This window comes from the organism of the source record quoted next, unplaced genomic scaffold (assembly GCF_019419815.1).
Source record: "Pyrus x bretschneideri cultivar Hongxiangsu unplaced genomic scaffold, Pyrus_bretschneideri_v1 Contig44, whole genome shotgun sequence".
Taxonomy (NCBI): domain Eukaryota; kingdom Viridiplantae; phylum Streptophyta; class Magnoliopsida; order Rosales; family Rosaceae; genus Pyrus; species Pyrus x bretschneideri.
The window spans coordinates 726,244-745,205 of NW_025999768.1; the positions used below are offsets into that span (position 1 = coordinate 726,244).

General features: G+C 35.2%; 1 protein-coding gene across 1 annotated transcript; it reads right to left on the reverse strand.

The window, feature by feature from the left end:
- Positions 1–2,622: 2,622 nt before the first annotated feature.
- On the reverse strand, positions 2,623–4,645 carry LOC103943914 (protein IQ-domain 26-like). Its single transcript, XM_048567123.1, has 3 exons — positions 3,989–4,645; positions 3,691–3,897; positions 2,623–3,409 (listed from the first exon to the last, which is right to left on the reverse strand). The coding sequence occupies exons 1-3, from the start codon at positions 4,400–4,402 to the stop codon at positions 2,735–2,737; spliced, it is 1,296 nt and encodes a 431-aa protein (XP_048423080.1). The 5' UTR covers positions 4,403–4,645; the 3' UTR covers positions 2,623–2,734.
- Between the last annotated feature and the right edge of the window lie 14,317 nt (positions 4,646–18,962).

Genomic DNA, 18,962 nt, shown 5'->3' on the forward strand with positions numbered 1-18,962 from the left:
TAGTCGCGACAAGTCGAAGGGGAGTCCTCATTGGCTTATTATCCCCCTCGGAAAGTGTAAAAAAATAAAAGGCAAATATTATGATTTTTAGGTCTATATATGTAGTTTGAGCGAATGACATATCATGGAGATTCAATTTAGGGTTTAGTTCAGCTGATTAACTTTAATTGTCGCGATTTAAACTTCATAGTTTATTAACTCTTGCTATTTTTAGAACAATGATTTAGATTGCATAGTGTGCCTGCTTTGTGAGGATGTGAAGAAATCTCTCGCATTAGAAGTTTATCAAACTTTTGTATGTACTTATCAGGACACAATTGTCAATTAGTCTAATGGAACTTTAATTTTCTTTACGCCTACCTTGTACTCAAGTTCGAATCTTCATTTGTGTTGTTTAGAATATCATGTTTTCAAACAAGAAATACCAATGACTTGGTTTTGTCAATTTCTTCGACAATAATTAGCTTGCGAATAATATGTGTGTTAGGGTAAATTGAGGTGAAAAGAAAAAAAAAAACCAAATATACACATTTCACGTGCTAATTCCGTTGAAAATTTCCTTGAATGACAACAACCTTGGTAAATTTACATAGGTTAAATTGCTACTTTGGTAAAACTACAAGGACCAAGATCATCTTTTGACACTTTGATAAATTACTTGCATAGTACTTAACAAACTATATACATGAATTTTTATTAATTGTTCTTCTTTTGCAGACAAGTTTGAGCTGGTGAAGGAACTAGAAAATTACGTGAGACTATTTGTCTTTTTTAATGAATAATTGATAAGGACAGGGGAGAAGAAACAAGGACAGTAGAATAGAATTTTCAAATATTGGCCAAAATGGAAGCATGTAACTCACTACTGTAGAAGTCTTGGTCCTTATCTTCACATTAGAGACTTTTTAGCAACCAAGAAATGTGTAATTGGTTTACTTTCTCTTTTAGCTTTGTAATTTGAAAGTAACTTACATGAAACAGCTTCAAGCGACGTCCCAATCTGATACTGCAATTTCATAAAGAAAGAAACTTACATGTGAGATTATATTATTGAACCACAATGCCACAATAGTAGTAAACTCATTCCATAAAGTCATCCCGTAAATGAAGAGTGCGCACAAAATTAAAAACAAGTGTGTCATATTTTTCAAGAGAGTTTGACGATCAAGCAAACCAAAATCAATTCTCATACCTAGGAAAATCACAAGGGACACATATTGCTTCATGGTTCAAACTTTTTCCATTTTTGTTGTCAATAATTGTACTAGTTTGAAAAAGCTTCAACATTTTTTCTTTCATTTAGAGAATCCATATCAAAGACATATATATATATATATCAAACATTTACTTGCACTTTGCAATGTGATTCACATGACAACAATACAAAATGATTATTTTGAATCGTACGTGTGATGTGAAGAGTGTCGAGCTCTGTTGTCCGAAATTGATAAAGCACGTCTTCAAAATCTTTGCAGAGCACCGTAGTTGGAAATGACTAACTTCTCCAGCCAACATATTGTATCATGGAAGAATTATTGTCAACATTTTCTATCCCAAGGTTGGAAGCTAATTGATTGGCAACTAATGATTTGATATTTTTGGATTGATAGTTTCATGTTATGACACTCGATTGAGCATTAAATGATTTAAGTTTTCTATTTATAGTAGGAGTGAAGATGCAAGGTCACGTCTAGTGACGCTTTTAGAGCCTCATTTGCTTTTTAAAAATACTACTTTTACTATATATTTGTACCATTATTTACACTTTTCTTTAAAACACAAAGAACGTTTTTGGAAATAAAATTATATCAAACTTCACGTTATAATTGTGAAAATGCCAAATGCGTTAAATTACCGTTTTCCCCATTTTTAGAAAATACAAAAACTTGAGTCATCCAACAACTACAACAACCTCCGCCATTAAACCACCACCATCATCGCCACTTTCTCATCTATGGTGAAGATGCAAGGTCTCGTCTAGTGACACTTTTAGAGCCTCATTTGCTTTTTAAAAATACTATTTTTATCACATATTTGTATCATTATTTGCACTTTTCTTTAAAACACAAAAAACGTTCTTAGAAATGAAATCAGATCAAACTTCACGTTATAATTGTGAAAACGCCAAATACTTTAAATTACCGTTTTCCCCATTTTCAGAAAATACAAAAACTTGAGTCATCCAACAACTACAACAATTTCCGCCATCAAACCACCACCATCATCGCCACTTTCTCATATAAATATATATATATATATATATATATATATATATATTTAAAGGGGATTAACTGATGATTTTATCATAGCAGTTCATCTTTTGGAGAAAAAAAAGACTCACAGAAAGTCATTTCAGCCTCTCTTGATCACCATCGTGTGATTCACCAGTATCAGGAATCAAACCCAAGACATACCTTATTAAATATGGGCCAGAAAATATTCTATAAATCGAAAACATATATTGAAAACATTACTAAGTATCTTTCAAGAGACTTGGCCTTTGACATGAACGACTCAAAATTACAATTTCAATCATATTACACAATTTCAAGCATTTGATTCATATCATTAATTAATATTAATCATCAAACCATCATGATTCATCATAACCAAACATCAAAATCAGATCAAACCCTGCCATAATATATCATTAATAACAGTTAACCTTTTTTTTAATCTACAATCACATTTTCTAGTATTACATCCCCTGTTTCCGATCATTACATGCCTGCAACTACCAAAATCCAGAGGACCTCTCAAGCTTCCCCATCACAGCATTCTTGAAAACAATGGCGTCCTGCACTTGCGAGCAGGACCTCTGCATCCTAACCCCACTCAAACTATTCCTTGACGCCAACATTTCGTTCAGCGAAAGCCGCTTTTTCGCCCCCGGCTCCGGCCTCTGTTTCGGAGCAGAATGAGACCGCAACTTCGCCTTGAACGACTGAGTGCTCGCCATGTAATTCGGCGAATACCCTCTAAAATAATTCTCGTTACAAACACTCTTTGAAGGCGTGCCGGAGGCATTGCTGGTAGCCCCTCCGCCACAGGAATTCACTAACCGTGGCGTGCCTTGTGCCGAAGAGATCATCCTGCATTCCTCCACGGAAAGCGCCCAGTCGTAGTCTTGGTAGTTCCGGCTGTCGGGGATTGATAGCCGGGCAGGAGTACCCGGATACGGGATTGGAGAAGACAATGCTCGTTGATAAGTCGTATCGTCGGAGAATCCGGATGCGGAACCAGTGTTTGTTCTCCGGGACCTGGATTTCGGCCTGCTGCCTGTATCAACCTCAACAATCTTGGGACTTTCATCAATGTCGTTGAAATTATTGTCACCCAAATTAGAAGCAGAGAGCCTTCTGCTGTGGGATGGAGCTGTATGCTCACTCCTGCTGTCACCAAATCTCTCCTGCAACATTCAATTATTTCCCATAGATTTAAATTATTTAATTGCCAATAAAAAACAGAAAAATCTATTATTTCGAAGGAAAATAATTTCTGCACATCCACTTTCTCCTTCTGCGGACTCCTGTTTATTTATGTTCTTCGATTCATTCAATTCGAAAGCCAGAAATAAACAGGAGGGCAGGGTGGTAAAGGGTTGTGCGGAAAGCGCTTCCCAGTTTCAAACGTAAGTCTTTCGGGCATCTCCAATGCACCGGAAAGTTTGTACTTGATTGTAATTATTACCATGGATTTTCGTGCACGGATTTCAAATCTGTTGCTGGATTCAATGCTGATCAGCCCCAGATTTTTATGAGAACGAACAGTTGCTTGAGCTCGGATTAGAGCTTGCATACTGTGGAGAGTTGCAGTCGCCTGCTTCCTCACTAAGTACCCTCTCACTAATGCCTGCAACTTCACCAGTCCTTTCAGAGCTCTTAGAGCTTTTCTAGCCTGCGTTTTTCACAATTCAAAAGCCGAAATAAGTGCTTTTTTTCAAAAAAGTTGGAAACTTTGAGCAATAAATGAGCAAAACCCCACTTACCAAATAGCCTCTGAAACAAGTTTGAACTTTGACAGCGGCCCATCTCTCTCTCCCGCCGCCGAACATGGTGCCTCTACCATGACTCGTGAGGCGGACAACCGCCACGGCGGCGTTTGCCGCTGCAACCGCAGCGTCGGCAGCAGCGGCCGTGGCTGCCGCCACGGCAATTGCCTGCTTGTTCTGCTCCTTCTCTGTTTCTGTGTAGTGGGATCTCAGCCAAGCCACCTCGGACGGCGAAATGTTGGGCGGGATGGTGGCGGGGCTGTGGCAGAGCAGGGTTGCGGCTGCATCCTCCCTCCCAAAGCTCGAGCCTTTCTTGTCTTTGAAGTCGCCGGAATCAGAAATTGGTTTTTGGTGTTTGTCTTTGGTCTTTATTCCAAACAAACCTTTGAGCCACCTAATTATTCTGCCCATTTTCTCACTCTAGGCACCGAGAGAGGAGAGAGAGAATGGTTTGAAGAAACTGAATGTGAAAGGGATTAAAACCCAGTTGAAGTTTCAGAGAGAAAATGGTAGCTACTTTGTTTCCTTGTTGCAGAAAGTCGTGAAACAGAGTTGTTAAAAGAATAACATCTTTGGAAATACGTAAAAAAATGTTTTGAAAAAACAGGGGAATTTTCTCCCCTCTTTCCGCTGCTTTATGGGTCTCAAGTTCTCAATTCTCAAGGATTTCCCTCCCAACTTTTACTCCACTGTCGGTTTTATCCCTTGGGACTTATATTTTTACTGATTTTCTCCTCTAATTTATTATAAATCATTAATTTTACACGACATAATTATCCACATTTCATTAAAATTTCTTGTCATAAAGTATTGAAATTATATTAACTTATGCCATCAGTCTAATTGATTCTTTAATCCTCATTAAATTGACGCATGGTGAGAACGAGATTCTTATATGTGTTAGCTTATAAGCTACATTTTTTCTACGACATTGCAACAAGAGAACTCGTTAGAAAAGTTAGACACTCAAATAAATAGGATGTTTGAACTTATACAATTTTAAAACCTTAAAGTAGAATATGAGAAAATTAAAACTTCGTTACTCTTTAAAAATCACTTTAAATTTAAAGATTGTGAAATGTATTTAATTCTAAATCTCAAGTTCAAAATTATTTTTTGTTTTTAAATTTATTTGAACCGAATATAGACAGAGGAGGAGTTTTGAGCCAATCAAGTAAAATATGAATTGAGGGAGCTACATCCAGCAGATAATCCAAAAAAATAAAGACTAAAATAATAATAAAACAGAGGAAGTCTCTCACCTTGGTAGAATCATATTCCCACCAGAAAAGTGACTAAAAAAAAGAAAGAAATGTTAAGGAGATTATCTATCACTTTATGTATTTTGCATGATGTATTATAATGTTGATATGAGAAGTACGATGAAAACACTAGTGGCAAAGGGAAAGGGATTTTCACTGCTCCAATGAACAACTCAAATTCTGGGAAAAAAGTTTCTGTCTTATTTTTCTTCTGAAAAACAAAAGAAAAAGAAGAAGAAAGTCTTATTCTAGGGGTGAAGTTGAAATGGTTCCAATAGTAAAAATTTTGAATCCGAATTTGAATTTATTCAGACATTTTTTCTTTTGAAATATTCAGATTTCTAATAATTATGTACTCAAATTATGTATTTTTGTATTTTAGTGTTAGTTTTAAGGCTTAGATGTTGAAATGATCCTTGTGTTTTAGTCATTGAGTCAATTTAGTCCCTGTGTTTTCAATTTGGCCAACTTGGTTCTTGTTTATCTTCGTTAACCAATTAAGGACATTTCCATCTAATTTCTGTAAAAAACAAAAATTATAAATTATTATAACTTATTTATGAAAATATTTATTTGATTTAAAATATTTTAAAATTAAAAGAAAAATTATTCTCATCTCTCAACCCCCCCCCCCCCCGGGACCTCCTCCCTAACATTACCCCATCTCTTTTCTATGTCACAACCTTAATCATTTTTCAAATTAGAAGTTTTGTCTCTTATATGTGTAATTTCTCATTGATTTTTATGTTTGTGTAAAGAGAAAGGGTAATTATATCTCATATAATTTTTCTTATGATTTTTTTAAAAATGATGGAATGAAATGTCCTTAATTGCCCAACAGAGACAAACACGATGACCAAATTAGCCAAAAAAAAAAATATGGGGACTAAATTGGCCATGAGGCTATAATTAATATTTGGAGTTACAAAGGTGTGGCCGGGGAACATATTGTGTTTTTGAACTTGTGCTTTTTGGCAGCTCTGGCATTAGGTGTATTGGGATCTAGAAATATTTATTGATGAACGTACATGCTGAACACAACAAAATAATTCTATTAGATCTAATAAGTACCATTTTGGCATTTAGCCTAGTTTTAAATATATTTGTTCATTTTTTAACTTCTCACACACCCTCTTCAATCTCGGGCGTCGAATCGAATGAATTGAATAAAATCAAATGACATAAATTAATAAGGGGTGAGTGAGAATGAAAAATAGGTGTGTGGATATCACACTCCTATATTAAGATGGCTAATTATACAAGTATAACACCAAATAAATGACATGTAATCAATTAGATGCAATAAAAAAAATCAAGAATATGCAAAACACGGACACAATACATCAATTTTCAAATTGTTTTAAAATTTTTATATTTACTTTTTTATTTCAAAAATTTTGTTTTTTTTTTTTAAATTATGTTCCAATCCAACCCAATTCCATAAATTTGGATTAAAAATTGAACAAGTCGATCCGTCCGAAAAACACCTCTTATTCTTTATCTGCAGAATAAGTCCGTTTCTTCTCTCTCAACTTTCTGGAGTGACGTGTCCTAAAAAGGAAAAGATACCTCAATGTCTTCATCTTCTGACACCCTCGTGATGCCCTAACTATAAACAATACATTCTTACTTGTAAAAACATATGCATCTTTTTAAGTAAACTCATTTTGTACCTTTCATTTAATTATTCCGCCTATGAAACCAACGTAATCAGTTATATAATGGTATCAGTGTCAAAAACAAATTTCAATTAGTCTGCCTATAAAATGTACGTCGTTATTAATAGTGATATCAATTTTGAAAACTAAATGTATAGGTATCGTATCAATGCGTTTTCAATAATATTGACTGTATGACTACTCTTTGTTATGTATATAAATTTTTTGTTCTTTTACTTTCCTAGTAATATATACAAGTGAAGCAAATCATCACGGTTCTATGTTGTTAATTCTCTAATCGGCAATGAATGTACGGATATCAACGTCAAACAAAACTCCTAGACATATTATTAGATACATTTTCAACATATATCATATTGCATGACAGTTTTCTCTCGTATAAATATTCTATCTTCGTTCCAATTTCTAGTAACATTTACAAGTGAAGCAAATCATTTCATTTCCTTGTTTTTTTTTTTGTTAAATTCTGATCGTCAACGAATGCATGGTCGATTGAAATTTAATGGGATTGTTTGATCATGTGGATTTTGTTCTTCTTTCTTCTTGTTTCTCTGGGCCAATGTTGTTTAGAATAAAGTTGATATCTTCTTTGAATCTCCTATTCGGAATGCGGGGACTAATAAATTATGGCTGTTCAAAGGAGAGAAAAAGAGATTCCGGCAATTATTTTGTACGAGGTGGTCTAATGAAATAAGTTAATAAAAACCACATAATTCAACTTGAATGATCCGAATTTGTTAGTCCTTAATCTCTAGAAGATGAAATTCGGAATGATTTCTCTTTTGAATAGACAAGGGATTGTGCTGCCTGCCACCCTTTTTTTAACTCTGTATGATGGATCAAAAAGATGATTCGGCCAGTTGCATTTGCAGAGAATCCAGAATTCTTTTTACCCTGTTTCTTTCAATTATTCGTGCATGCATTGAACTTCTCTGTCAATCTGTTTTTACCCTTTTCTCTGCAACTTCTCTTCTGACCATGCACAGATTATGGATCATAGTTAATGTACCATGCAGGGTTGAGTCATTTCATACTTTAACTTTATACATATATATGTTCATGCATGAGATACAATTATCTTAGAAATACAACTTTTTAGAACACGAACATGTTTTGAGTATGAATATTTATTATTTACAAATAGACTTGTGATAGCGTTTTTAAGATGAAAGTGATTAAAAAAGAGTTTGTCCACTACCAAATTAATTACCAATAATTAGACAAATTGGTAAACCTAATAATAATAGCCTTTGGGTGTCAATATATGCTAAATTAGAGACCTCTAAGTATAGTAGGGGAACCCCCCATTACGAAAACAACATACTGCAACTCAAACGGCAGTGTGATGGCATCTCACGCTAGTCATAAATAGTTATGTGAGAAATTATGTGCATTCGTTAACAGAGTCTCAGACCAACAATAGAAAGTTTTGTGGAAAACTGAAAACACATATCATCAAATTATTGTTCCATGACGCACGGTGGCATCCTAATGAAATATTCTTTTATGCAACTAAAACATAGTCTTTGTGGCGTCATTCATCTAATAGATGTTTATCATGTGTTCAAAACGTGAAACACTTGTGCAATAAACATTTGTCATGTGCTGAATTTGTAATAAGAGAACATCTCTTCATCCCAAGGGGCAAATGTAAGTCTTTTTACAATAATTGGTTCAGAATCCTGACACATTTCTATCGCAATTGCATGTACGTTTCTCTCGCTGGTAAGGTTTTGGACACCTGATGGCGTTAAATGGTAAACTGTGGCTGATTTGAGATGTCATAGGTTTCTAGCTGGAAATGTTTGGTAGGAGCCACACATATGTACCATGAAAAAGCAAAATCCAAAGTGAGGTAAAGAAATTGGTATATTTCAGAAATGCTACAGAAAATTATAGGCCGTAGGTTAAATAGGATTGGATTTGGCTGAGGCTCATCATCTTGTCTACGATGGTGCTTGAACCTTCAACTTTCAATTCATGGATTTTAAGGTTTAATCATGCAAATGGCGGGATGAAGAGATTGACTTGATCGGTACGTAACTGCATCACGAAGGGAAGTGGGGAACCAAAGGGTGACGTTTTTGTTTGAATTTACATGGAAAATTGAAATTTTATACACTTTTTCTTACATCACAAAAAAAAAAAGGTTATTGATTCCTTCCTTTTGTTGCCCTATTTCATTTAAATTACATTCTTGTGCAGCTACAAAGTTTCTTTTTAATGAATTTGAATTCTCTTCGAATTGTAGTATTTGGAGCTTAAGGATCAAGAAATCTGAGCACTTTGTTTGTATGAAAGTGAAATTTAGAGTAGTTGATTTGTTTGAGATGGGTCAGTAGAATGAGTTAATAGGACCATCGATCCCTGTCCGTTTTTTAAGTGTCACAAGTTACAATAAGCTGTTGATGCCTAACTAGTAGATAGGGCTATGCAAATCATGCTGAAAAGTGAAAACAACAGTTATGAATTATGATTGCAGCTCAGAATTAATGGTTCTGCAGTTCCTCAACCCAATCTTTTGCATAAATATAATTGCATAACAGAATATAGAGTCCTCTTCTTCTATACTCAATGTTCTAAGAAAATTTTGTTCGTTCATCGTTCGATCTTAATGTAACGATAAAGGAGAAAGTAGTATAACAAAAAATAAATGACCATCTACCGTTGAATTAAGATTGATCAAACGGTAGGAGATCACATTTTTCTTAAATCATAGTCTAAGAGAACGAAACTGCAGAATATGTATGTATATAGATTTCAATTTCAATTTGAATCCCAAAGTAGGTTTACCATTCAATATTATGCAGTCTGTCATTGTACAGTGGTTAGTTATGGATTTCATAAATCATAGCCTTCTCCCAAAAGAAATGACATGAAGTGAGAATAGCAAACTAAACAAACTAATGAACAATGCTAGATGTTGACTAAAAGCATCGACAATGCTACACCTACCACGTTTTACTGCATAACGTGGTAAATAATGCATGGATGTACTTTCATGTAGAACAACTAGCCGATTGAATTATGAAGCAACTTGATAGGTCCACATCCAAGAAAACATGTTTTGACTATTTTGAAGTTGAGGCTCGATGTTTGGCTCGGGTTCATAATACATTGTTGTGAAGGAGAACAACGAAATGAACAAGACACGAAAGTTTGTGGTAACATTTGAGTTGTCAAGGTACCCTATTTTGGCTTATAAACATTATATCCTCTTTCCAATTTGGAACCATGATGATGAATGATGGGTATGGCTAGAGTCAGAGAGCAATGTACTTATGAAGAAGAGTGAAATAGACTGACCATATAAAACAGAATGGGTTCAAAGAAACTCATGTATTTTACAAGCTGAATTTGGCCAGTCAAAATTTGACACTTCTGCACTTTTTATGTCGATGACGAAGATATTTCAAGAGCAAAATAGAAAAAGAAATACAATATTTTTTAGGGAGTTTTAACGAAAAGCCTACGGTACTGTTCACTTTAACGAAAAATCACATTTTTACACTAAAAAGTCAATCCTGGTACTATTCACTTTACCCTTTATTTTGTCCTTATCATTAAAACTTAAAGTTTTCAAACCCTTTTCATTAGTTTTTCTTATTTTTTATGTGGTCGATCGGCCATTCATATTCCCAATTGATACGCAACATTAGAGTCTACATGAGAGAATTTCTGTAGATTCATATTATTTAAACTAAGCCCAGAAAGCCCAACCATTTTGGCAGGTAACAGGTCCAGTTACTTCAGTGGTAGGATTGTGATTGGGCTTCTTCTCGTTTGAGTTCAATGAGAAGCAAAACGTAGGACTGAGTTTTTCGGCCCAAAAATTTGCACCAAGTCAAAAAAAATTTATAATCAATGTGTCACACATATTAATAAAATAAATAAGATAATCAAAGTGACGCAGCGGAAGCGTGGTAGAAAAATCCCCATGCATTTCTTACTTTGGTGCCTAGTAGAAAACCCCCCTTCCAAAAAATGAGCATCCCTAAAGTCGAGAACAACTTATAAAACACGGATATACAATCACGTGATGTTCTGTACAATAAAATAATGAAATGTAAATAAAAACGTATACATGTTTTTATTTTATTAACATAAAATGCTACAGTAATAGTAAATATGTGCCATGTAAATCTTAATCCTAATAATATCATGCATTTGCCAATTCTCCTAAATATCATAGCTGTGAACATAGCTGGCTATGTTTGCATGTTTTGGAAGTGATTCAATATATTGACAATATTGTTTATATGTTTTTACTTTTATGGCCACCAACATCTTAAGATTGGACCCGCGTGACCTCAAAGGGTTAGAAAATGATGGGTTTGGGAGGGTGAGAGGTGAGACCCTGAACAGTGCTACAAAACCCTAGATGGTGGCACAGGCCCATGTGTGGATAGAAGTTGAGTACATCCAGAGAGGAGACATGCCATGCCAATTGGAGAAACAAAGCAACAAACATATATAGTTGTCACACAGAAATAAAATAATAATTGATAAAACAAAAAATAATAAAAAGAGAAAAGAATGTCACTACTAGAATTTTGGCTAGAGGACACTTTTGCCATTGATGTCTATTACAAAGATTAAACACTAACATTGGTGGCAAACCTCAATTGCCACCATGCAACCACTAAATAGGAGTACATGTCCTATGAATAGTAAATAAGAGTACATGTGACAAAAGCAACCCTTATTGGATTGGTGTGCATATGAATAGTAAAAACTTTTCTATATTTTGTAGTTATTTATCAAATTAAAACTCATTCTCCGTCTTATCAATGCCTACATTTCTCACTAACATGAGTGTCTATCATACTCATATGCACACCAATCCAAGTATAAGATTTCCATTTGGTGTATTTATAATTAAACGTTTTATGATCAATAGATTATTATACTATCAATTTCATCATTAATCCTCTCAACCATTATCATCCTCAGCTTCAACATCTCCACTTGCTTGACCATTTGCAGCAACCCTTAGTTCAATTTAATATTTTTGCCGGCTAGACATCAAACTCCATTTGGTTTTGCCATGCCTAGCTGTTGCATATTTGGATCATCGGGCTCGCCCCACTCTAACGAAACTGATACTGTCCTCAACTTTGCTACCTATCCAATCCGTTAGGTGTAGAGTTTTACCACAAAAGGCCTCGGTATTAGTTAGAGTGCGGTAATCATATTTAAACCCTTTGGTTTTCTTGCACCCACGGATGTGGGACTTTAACACTAGCTCCATCAGCATTTCCAAAATTCTTCTGCATTTCCCATCTTGCGTGGTCTCCACTTCATGCAACCACTGAATTGTCTGCTCTTTCCTCAGCTGTGTTAGCACATATTCATTTGCCTTTCCTCTCTTCGGAGGCTCTATCATGTCCCACAATTTCAAAGTTAACTACTCTCTGGTTCTTGAATGTCCTTCCTGAGGACATAAGACAAATGTGTTAAATAAACCTCTGCATCAATTTAGTTTGACAATCAATTTTCATTTGATAAGGGGTTTAGGGATTAGAACAAATACCTTGGTAGTCCTCAATTCTGAAACTTCTGTTTTGGCAGAGCAACTTCTTTTCTTTTTGCTAACGAGATCCCTTTTTTCTTTTGGTTCACAGGCTGCAAGCTAAGGAGATATTTAGATATATAGTTAACAAGATAAGCACCATTTTGCCACTTACCTCTTAAAACTTTGATTTTCTAATTTTCAATATATCAGTATACTTTATGCTGCCCTAATTGATGTTTAAAAGTGGGAATTCCTCCCGCTCGATTATCCACATCATTTGACCCTCCTTGTAAATGAAAGGTTTTAATTTCCAAACTCCTATCAAATTAGAAAAGAAAAAGTTCAACCTAGAAAAGGAAAATACAAGCTTTGGACTCTTCGGTGTGTAAATTATAAATAACAAATCTACAATATATAAGCAAATCTAACACTAAAAGAAAAGATTTGTAAAGAAATGGTGTGCAATGGCACAACCTCCAATTCATATATCCCAAGTCGGCACCGAAAAGAGATTAAGAATACAAATATCTAAATTGTAAATTAAATATGTGTAATCCACACCGTTTGTTCGTGTTCCAATTGTGAAGCCCACCAATAACTAACTTCGGCAAATGACAAGTTATAAAACCCAGAGGCTCCCATCAGCGTGCAAAGAAGGGTGTCCTATAGCATGTTTTCTTACAGTGGGTTTCCTCTCATGTCGAATCTTTTTCATTTGCAAAATTTAGTCTCCTCATCAAATATTTAAACCCAACAAATCCAATTGTGTACAACCCTAATAACTTTTCAAATCCAATATTTTATCAATAATATTCAAACCAGGTTAGTTTAAAGCACCAAAAAGATTAAGATTGTGTGGTTTCGAAAATTGAGATCCATTTTTTCTTGAACGCGTGACCCCTTTTCGTATGAAATTTCAGACCAAACAGGTCCCTCTCTCTTTTTCATATGAGAAAAGGAAAAAACAAAAAACTCGGAAGAGAGAAGGAGAGTGACGATCGAGAGAGATACAGAGAAATGATGGGGATGTGGAGGAGAGAGACATTAGTGGAAGAAAACGGAAGGTTTCGAGCAAGATTTTTTTTCAAATTTAATTACTTCGCAAAACTATTGTGTTTTGTTGTAACATGAATTATTTAAGTTGATAGCTTAATTTACTATGCAATTAATCTGAAGACTCATATGAAAAGAGATCTTAAAGGTCCTCAAAATACCTTAGGCCATCTCCAACCAAAGGGTTCAGAGAGACAAAGGGCCGAAAATAACCCAAAAACCGTATCCAATCGAGGGCTAGGCCAGAGGGCTCGTGGAATCTGAAGGGCCCCACGGAATCTGAAAGAGCCAAAGGGCTGGAGGGGCCAGCCAGCCCGGGGCTGGCCAGAAAATAGAGCAATCCTATCGGTTATAATCAACAGGATTGCTTACAAAAAAATTGAATACAACGGCTAGTCAGCTAATCGTTGTATTCAGTTTTTTTTTTTTTTTTTTTTTTTTTAATTCTTAAAAATTCTAATTTTTCTTTTCCCTATAAATACCTAAACCATTCATTAAATTTAAGTTGTTGTTGGATTTGAATTTAAGTTGTTGTAGTTTTTAAATTTAAATAATAAATTATATTTGGCCCTATGACTCTTGGTTGGAGAAGGTTTTTTGTGACAGGGCTAAAACGAGCCCTATGGTCATTTGGCCATCAGTTGGAGACGGAGGCAAATATGGCCATGTACTGTTTATTAAAATATTAATATCTTGGAGAGTCAGAGGGCTAAAATGAGCCCTCTGACCAGCCCTCAGTTGGAGATGGCCTTAGAAAGCAGTTTTGCAAAATAAAGACCGTAAGATCTCATGCAAAAAGCCTTGTAATTTTAGAATATTCGAAAGTGCATGACACTAATGTGCTAGCTCTAGCTAGCTCTTTGTTGCTTATAAGGTGGATAAAGGCTATATCTATGCCCTAATTTAAGCTACAAGCTATCTGTTTCATGTGGGTAAGAGCTAATGGGCAATGGGGTTTCGTTCATGTGTACAAAAGAGACAGGCATGATGGAGTTGGTTTAGTTGGTGTATTAAATATTTATTTTTCCATAATTGTTTTGTTGGGATATTACTATTTAGAAATGAGATCAATACCAGCAAGAAGTATCTTGTTTAGTACTTGAAGTTTTGGATAAGGAGACAAGATAGAAAGGAATGAGAGCTTGTTCAAAAGAAATGGGGTGGTTGCTCATAGAAATAAAGCACTTGCCATGTGATGAGAGTTTCATGATAATATAGAATGATGTTGTTGGCACTCTTTCACGAGTAATGCTTCAGTTTCACATAATAATTTCTCATCCTGTATTTGTCATGTGATGAGAATTCCATGATAATATAGAATGATGTTGTTGACACTCTTTCACGACCAACGTTTCCACATCATAATTTCTCATCCTGTACTAGAGAGTATTGATTAGAGATCGAGTTGATTAAATTGCAGTACAACCTGTCTTAGAAGCTACATATATAATCTCTCAGTGTATATAGGGCCACTAATTACATATTAAAGGGAAGTGCAAGAATGCGTATGTGCTGATGTTTATCAACCCTTTTCACTAATTTTCTTTTATTTTTGGTAGAAGTTTTGCTAATTTTCTACTGTCTATGAAGTGTTGCCAAAACCCTAATTTCTAGTAGCATGACAGGCTCCTTGCATATGTGGATATGTTGAAACGGGAAGTACATTTAACATGAAAAACCAACCAATATAATTCACTTTTACTGCTTAGTTTTTGGCACAGTAAACGTCCACGTACGAGACTCCAAATTCCAATTTACGGTGAAAGCGAGATATGTCGAGTGGGGTAAAAGACTTTGGCTTTGTGCCAGGAACATGTAACAATCCAAGTGGGAGTTGATGCTTTGGCTGTTTTCAATCACTGACAGAAACTGCATGCAGTACTCATTTGGCATTTTGGTTGCCACATATTTGAGTCTTCCCAATCACCGTAGGCTGGGACATATCTGGATGACCCAGTTGACATATACAGTTTAAGATTCTATTCATCTCAAAAAGCCTTTTAGATGTTATTTAGATCAAATTAATATGTGATTTAGAGTTGAAGAAAATCTGGAAAAACCATAGCTATTGCTTCAAGATCATTCATCATATCCACCACAACCAATAAAGTTTTGGCATGCATCCAACTGTTATTTCATTTTGCGAGCAATACCACCATGATTAAGAGAGGATTAGGGTCACTAATTAAATTTTTATGTAATTAACATCTAGCTCTAGGTGCATCATAAGGGACAGGCGCGCCATGAGGTCTGAGGAAGTTTGGACCATGCTAGGGTTAGGGTACAGTTAGCCTCAACCTTAATGGACACAAAGATATAAGAACTACCAACTACACGTTCCATGCTTTTCAGCCTTTTCCTTTCTTTATTAGTTCAATTTACAAGGAATATATAATCCTTGCAAAATGCATGCTACTTATCTCATTTTATTTAGCAAATTTGATTTTTTTTTTTCATCATCCATGGACCATGATAATGCACACACTACATCATTGCATTAAAAAAAAAAAGAAGAAGATATTGTATAAAATCCAATGACGAGTAAAATATACAACTAAGAGTTTGAAAAGTAAAATTAAATAGGTATTGCATTTGCACCAATAGGATCCTTTTCAGATTTTTTTAGTGAGGAATCGTCAATCGTGTCTATTTATCGTATATTGTGCGGTCAGTTTTTGTCAAGTATTGTTTATATTTAGTTTTAAATAAAAATATTTAAAATAATTTTGGACTACAAGATGTACGATGAACAGACACAATTCACGGATCCTCAAGATCCTCACAAAGAGGATCCGGCGAGGATCCAGATTTGCATTTGCATACCATTGTCAAATGCTATTGAGATCATGCATCCACGATTTGCGTACCCCATATATATATATATATATTGACTCTAAAGGTTTTTATCGTAAATAGTTCTTGAAATTGACTAACCCCTCATTTTGGTCTTTCAATTTCAAAATCAATCAATTTCGTCCCTCAAATTAACTGCCTCACATCAATTTAGTCATTCTGTTAAGATTGTGTCAGAACTCATGTTAGATGTTAATAAATCTTTTAAAAACTTTTAATAAATTTGTCTTTTGTATATTCCACGTGGCATCATATTGTTGGTGCAGTGGGATTAAGATCCTCGTTGGATCCATTATATCCGGATCCACCGGATCACCCACATTCTCATTCCCCTTCATCTGCAGCAATCACCATCACTGTTGCAAACAAACCTAAATGCACTGCTACAAATCTACTGCTGCAAACGCAGTGGAGGTGAGCGTGCGACATGAGAACTGCATGGAGGATGAAATGACTTTCGTCGCATTAGCTGCAGCTATTGATCTGAGCATGGACGCTTGTAGGATTTTCTCACAGCGACTAAGGAATGAGCTCGGGTAGGGCTACGTCGTTGTGCTTCGGTAATTGTAGAGGAAAAGGGGGAAGACGAGTTGAAGAGATAGTTCATTTTCAACCACACGATTCTATTACAGACGACTGACACTACTACAAAACCATTTATTAGTGTCGCTATGATAACCGACAAGAAACGTACATTACTGTCGGATTTTAAGCAAAATCTGACAGAAAATGGTTGCAGTGACGGATATAATATGCAACAGAATTGCCAGCGTCAGGAAATGAATTTTCAACAGAAAATACTCTAAAACTGACAGAAATTGTGTCGGATATAACCGACAGGATATGTATTTATAATTAAAAAATAAGAGAATTTATGTCAGATAAAACCGACAGAAAATACTAAAACCGTCGGAACTTCTGTTGGATATAACTGATAGAGAATTTATTAATAAGAATAAATAAAAGCATTCTTGTCGGATAAAACTACCAGAAAATATATTAAGAATAAAAAAATATAAACCACTTTCTGCATTTTCCATATCCCCTGCATTCACCATCTGAAACCTCACCAGAGCTCAATCTCGAAAACCTCAGGGCCCTTAAAGTCTTAGGCAAGGGAGCAATGGGCACCGTTTTCTTAGTCCACGACCCGTCATTCGACCCCTTCGCCCGTTGCCCATTCGTTCTCAAAGTCGTCGACAAGTCCGCCCTCCGCTCTAAGCTAGATGGCGAGCGCCGTGCCCGTTGGAAAATCCAGGTCCTGACCAGACTATCTAGCCCGAACCCTTACTCGTTTTTACCTTCCATCATGGGGTCGTTCGAGTCCGACTAGTTCATGGGATGGGTTGTCCCTTACTGGCCCGTATTTGAGGTGTCTCGAGCAGCATCAGCACCATAATGCTGTGCTAACCGTTCTGAGCGACGACATCCGCTCGTAGCACCACTAACAACAGTATCCAGCCCACTGAAACAAACAACACAAAATTATTCAAGTTTTTCAATCACCTCTCAGCTGGGTAACTACACTACTGACAAATTTTAGCAAGTTTAAATTTGTACCCATAATTCCCCATATGAGAGAGACAGAGGATAAGAGAGAAAGAGAGAGAGAAAACAAGCGAGAGTGTTACCTTCTTCTTGTCCGACAACGGTAAGAATTGGAGTCATCGGAGCACTTCACCATATTCGAGATAGCTAAAGCTAGGGTTTATGAACTTTGGTTGCAGGTGTTCAAACTGGAAGTAAATGAGAAGAGAAGGAGAAGGAAATAAGGAGAGGAGAAAAGAGGGAAGGGAGAAGCATTGGCGCAAAGAAGAGATGGAGGGGTTTTATTTTGAAAACTTTTCATAACTGTCGGTTAAAACCGACAGAAACATTTTTTTTAAAATAAAAACCGACATAAAAAAATAGAGTCAAAAATCCCCCCAAAATTCCATTTGAAAATTTTAAATTTCCCCCCAAAATTTTGTTACGATTTTTTTAAAAAAAATTGTTTGGATAAATAAATAATATGTATTTAAAAATTAAATAAATAATTGTTTGGTTTAATAGATAATTTTTACACTTTTGGTTTAATAGATAATAATCCATGTGAAATATGCGATAAAGAAATAAAAAGAGAATTGTCCAATGAAAATGTCATCACACAAACTAAATATTGTCTAATCAATACTTGAAAAACATAAATAAAAATTTAGCACAAATTACTTTTCCCACTTCAAAATTTAGGCAAATTTAATAGAGATATGCATTCTACGAAACTAGTTTCCATGATCTAACCGTCAAACTTGTTTGTAGATACTACAAGATCGCATACGTAAAAAATCGTAAAAAACAAACATTCAGAGATTACATAATAGAACAAAAGTTTTTGACGATTATAAACGAAAATTCACAATTTAACGGTTATTTTAGCTTCGATTTTAATGATTTTTTATAGTTACACTCCTCGACCCTATAAGAATGTAATGAATAAATTTGATCTTCAATTTAAAATATTTACACTAGTGGATACCACAAAATCTTATTTTATACTTAATGGAAGTATAACATTAATTCTAAGTGTTTGTTTAATTTACCGTTTTGATGCGATACGCATTTTATGAAGC

What these genes read in the sequence shown, in the direction of transcription:
- LOC103943914 (XM_048567123.1), bottom strand. Translation starts at nt 4,402, where the DNA reads ATGGGCAGAATAATTAGGTGGCTCAAAGGTTTGTTTGGAATAAAGACC. An exon ending in CTTGTTTCAGAGGCTATTTG is followed by an intron (nt 3,898 to 3,988) that starts GTAAGTGGGGTT and finishes TGAAAAACGCAG; the next exon opens with GCTAGAAAAGCTCTAAGAGC. An exon ending in TCCGTGCACGAAAATCCATG is followed by an intron (nt 3,410 to 3,690) that starts GTAATAATTACA and finishes TGAATGTTGCAG; the next exon opens with GAGAGATTTGGTGACAGCAG.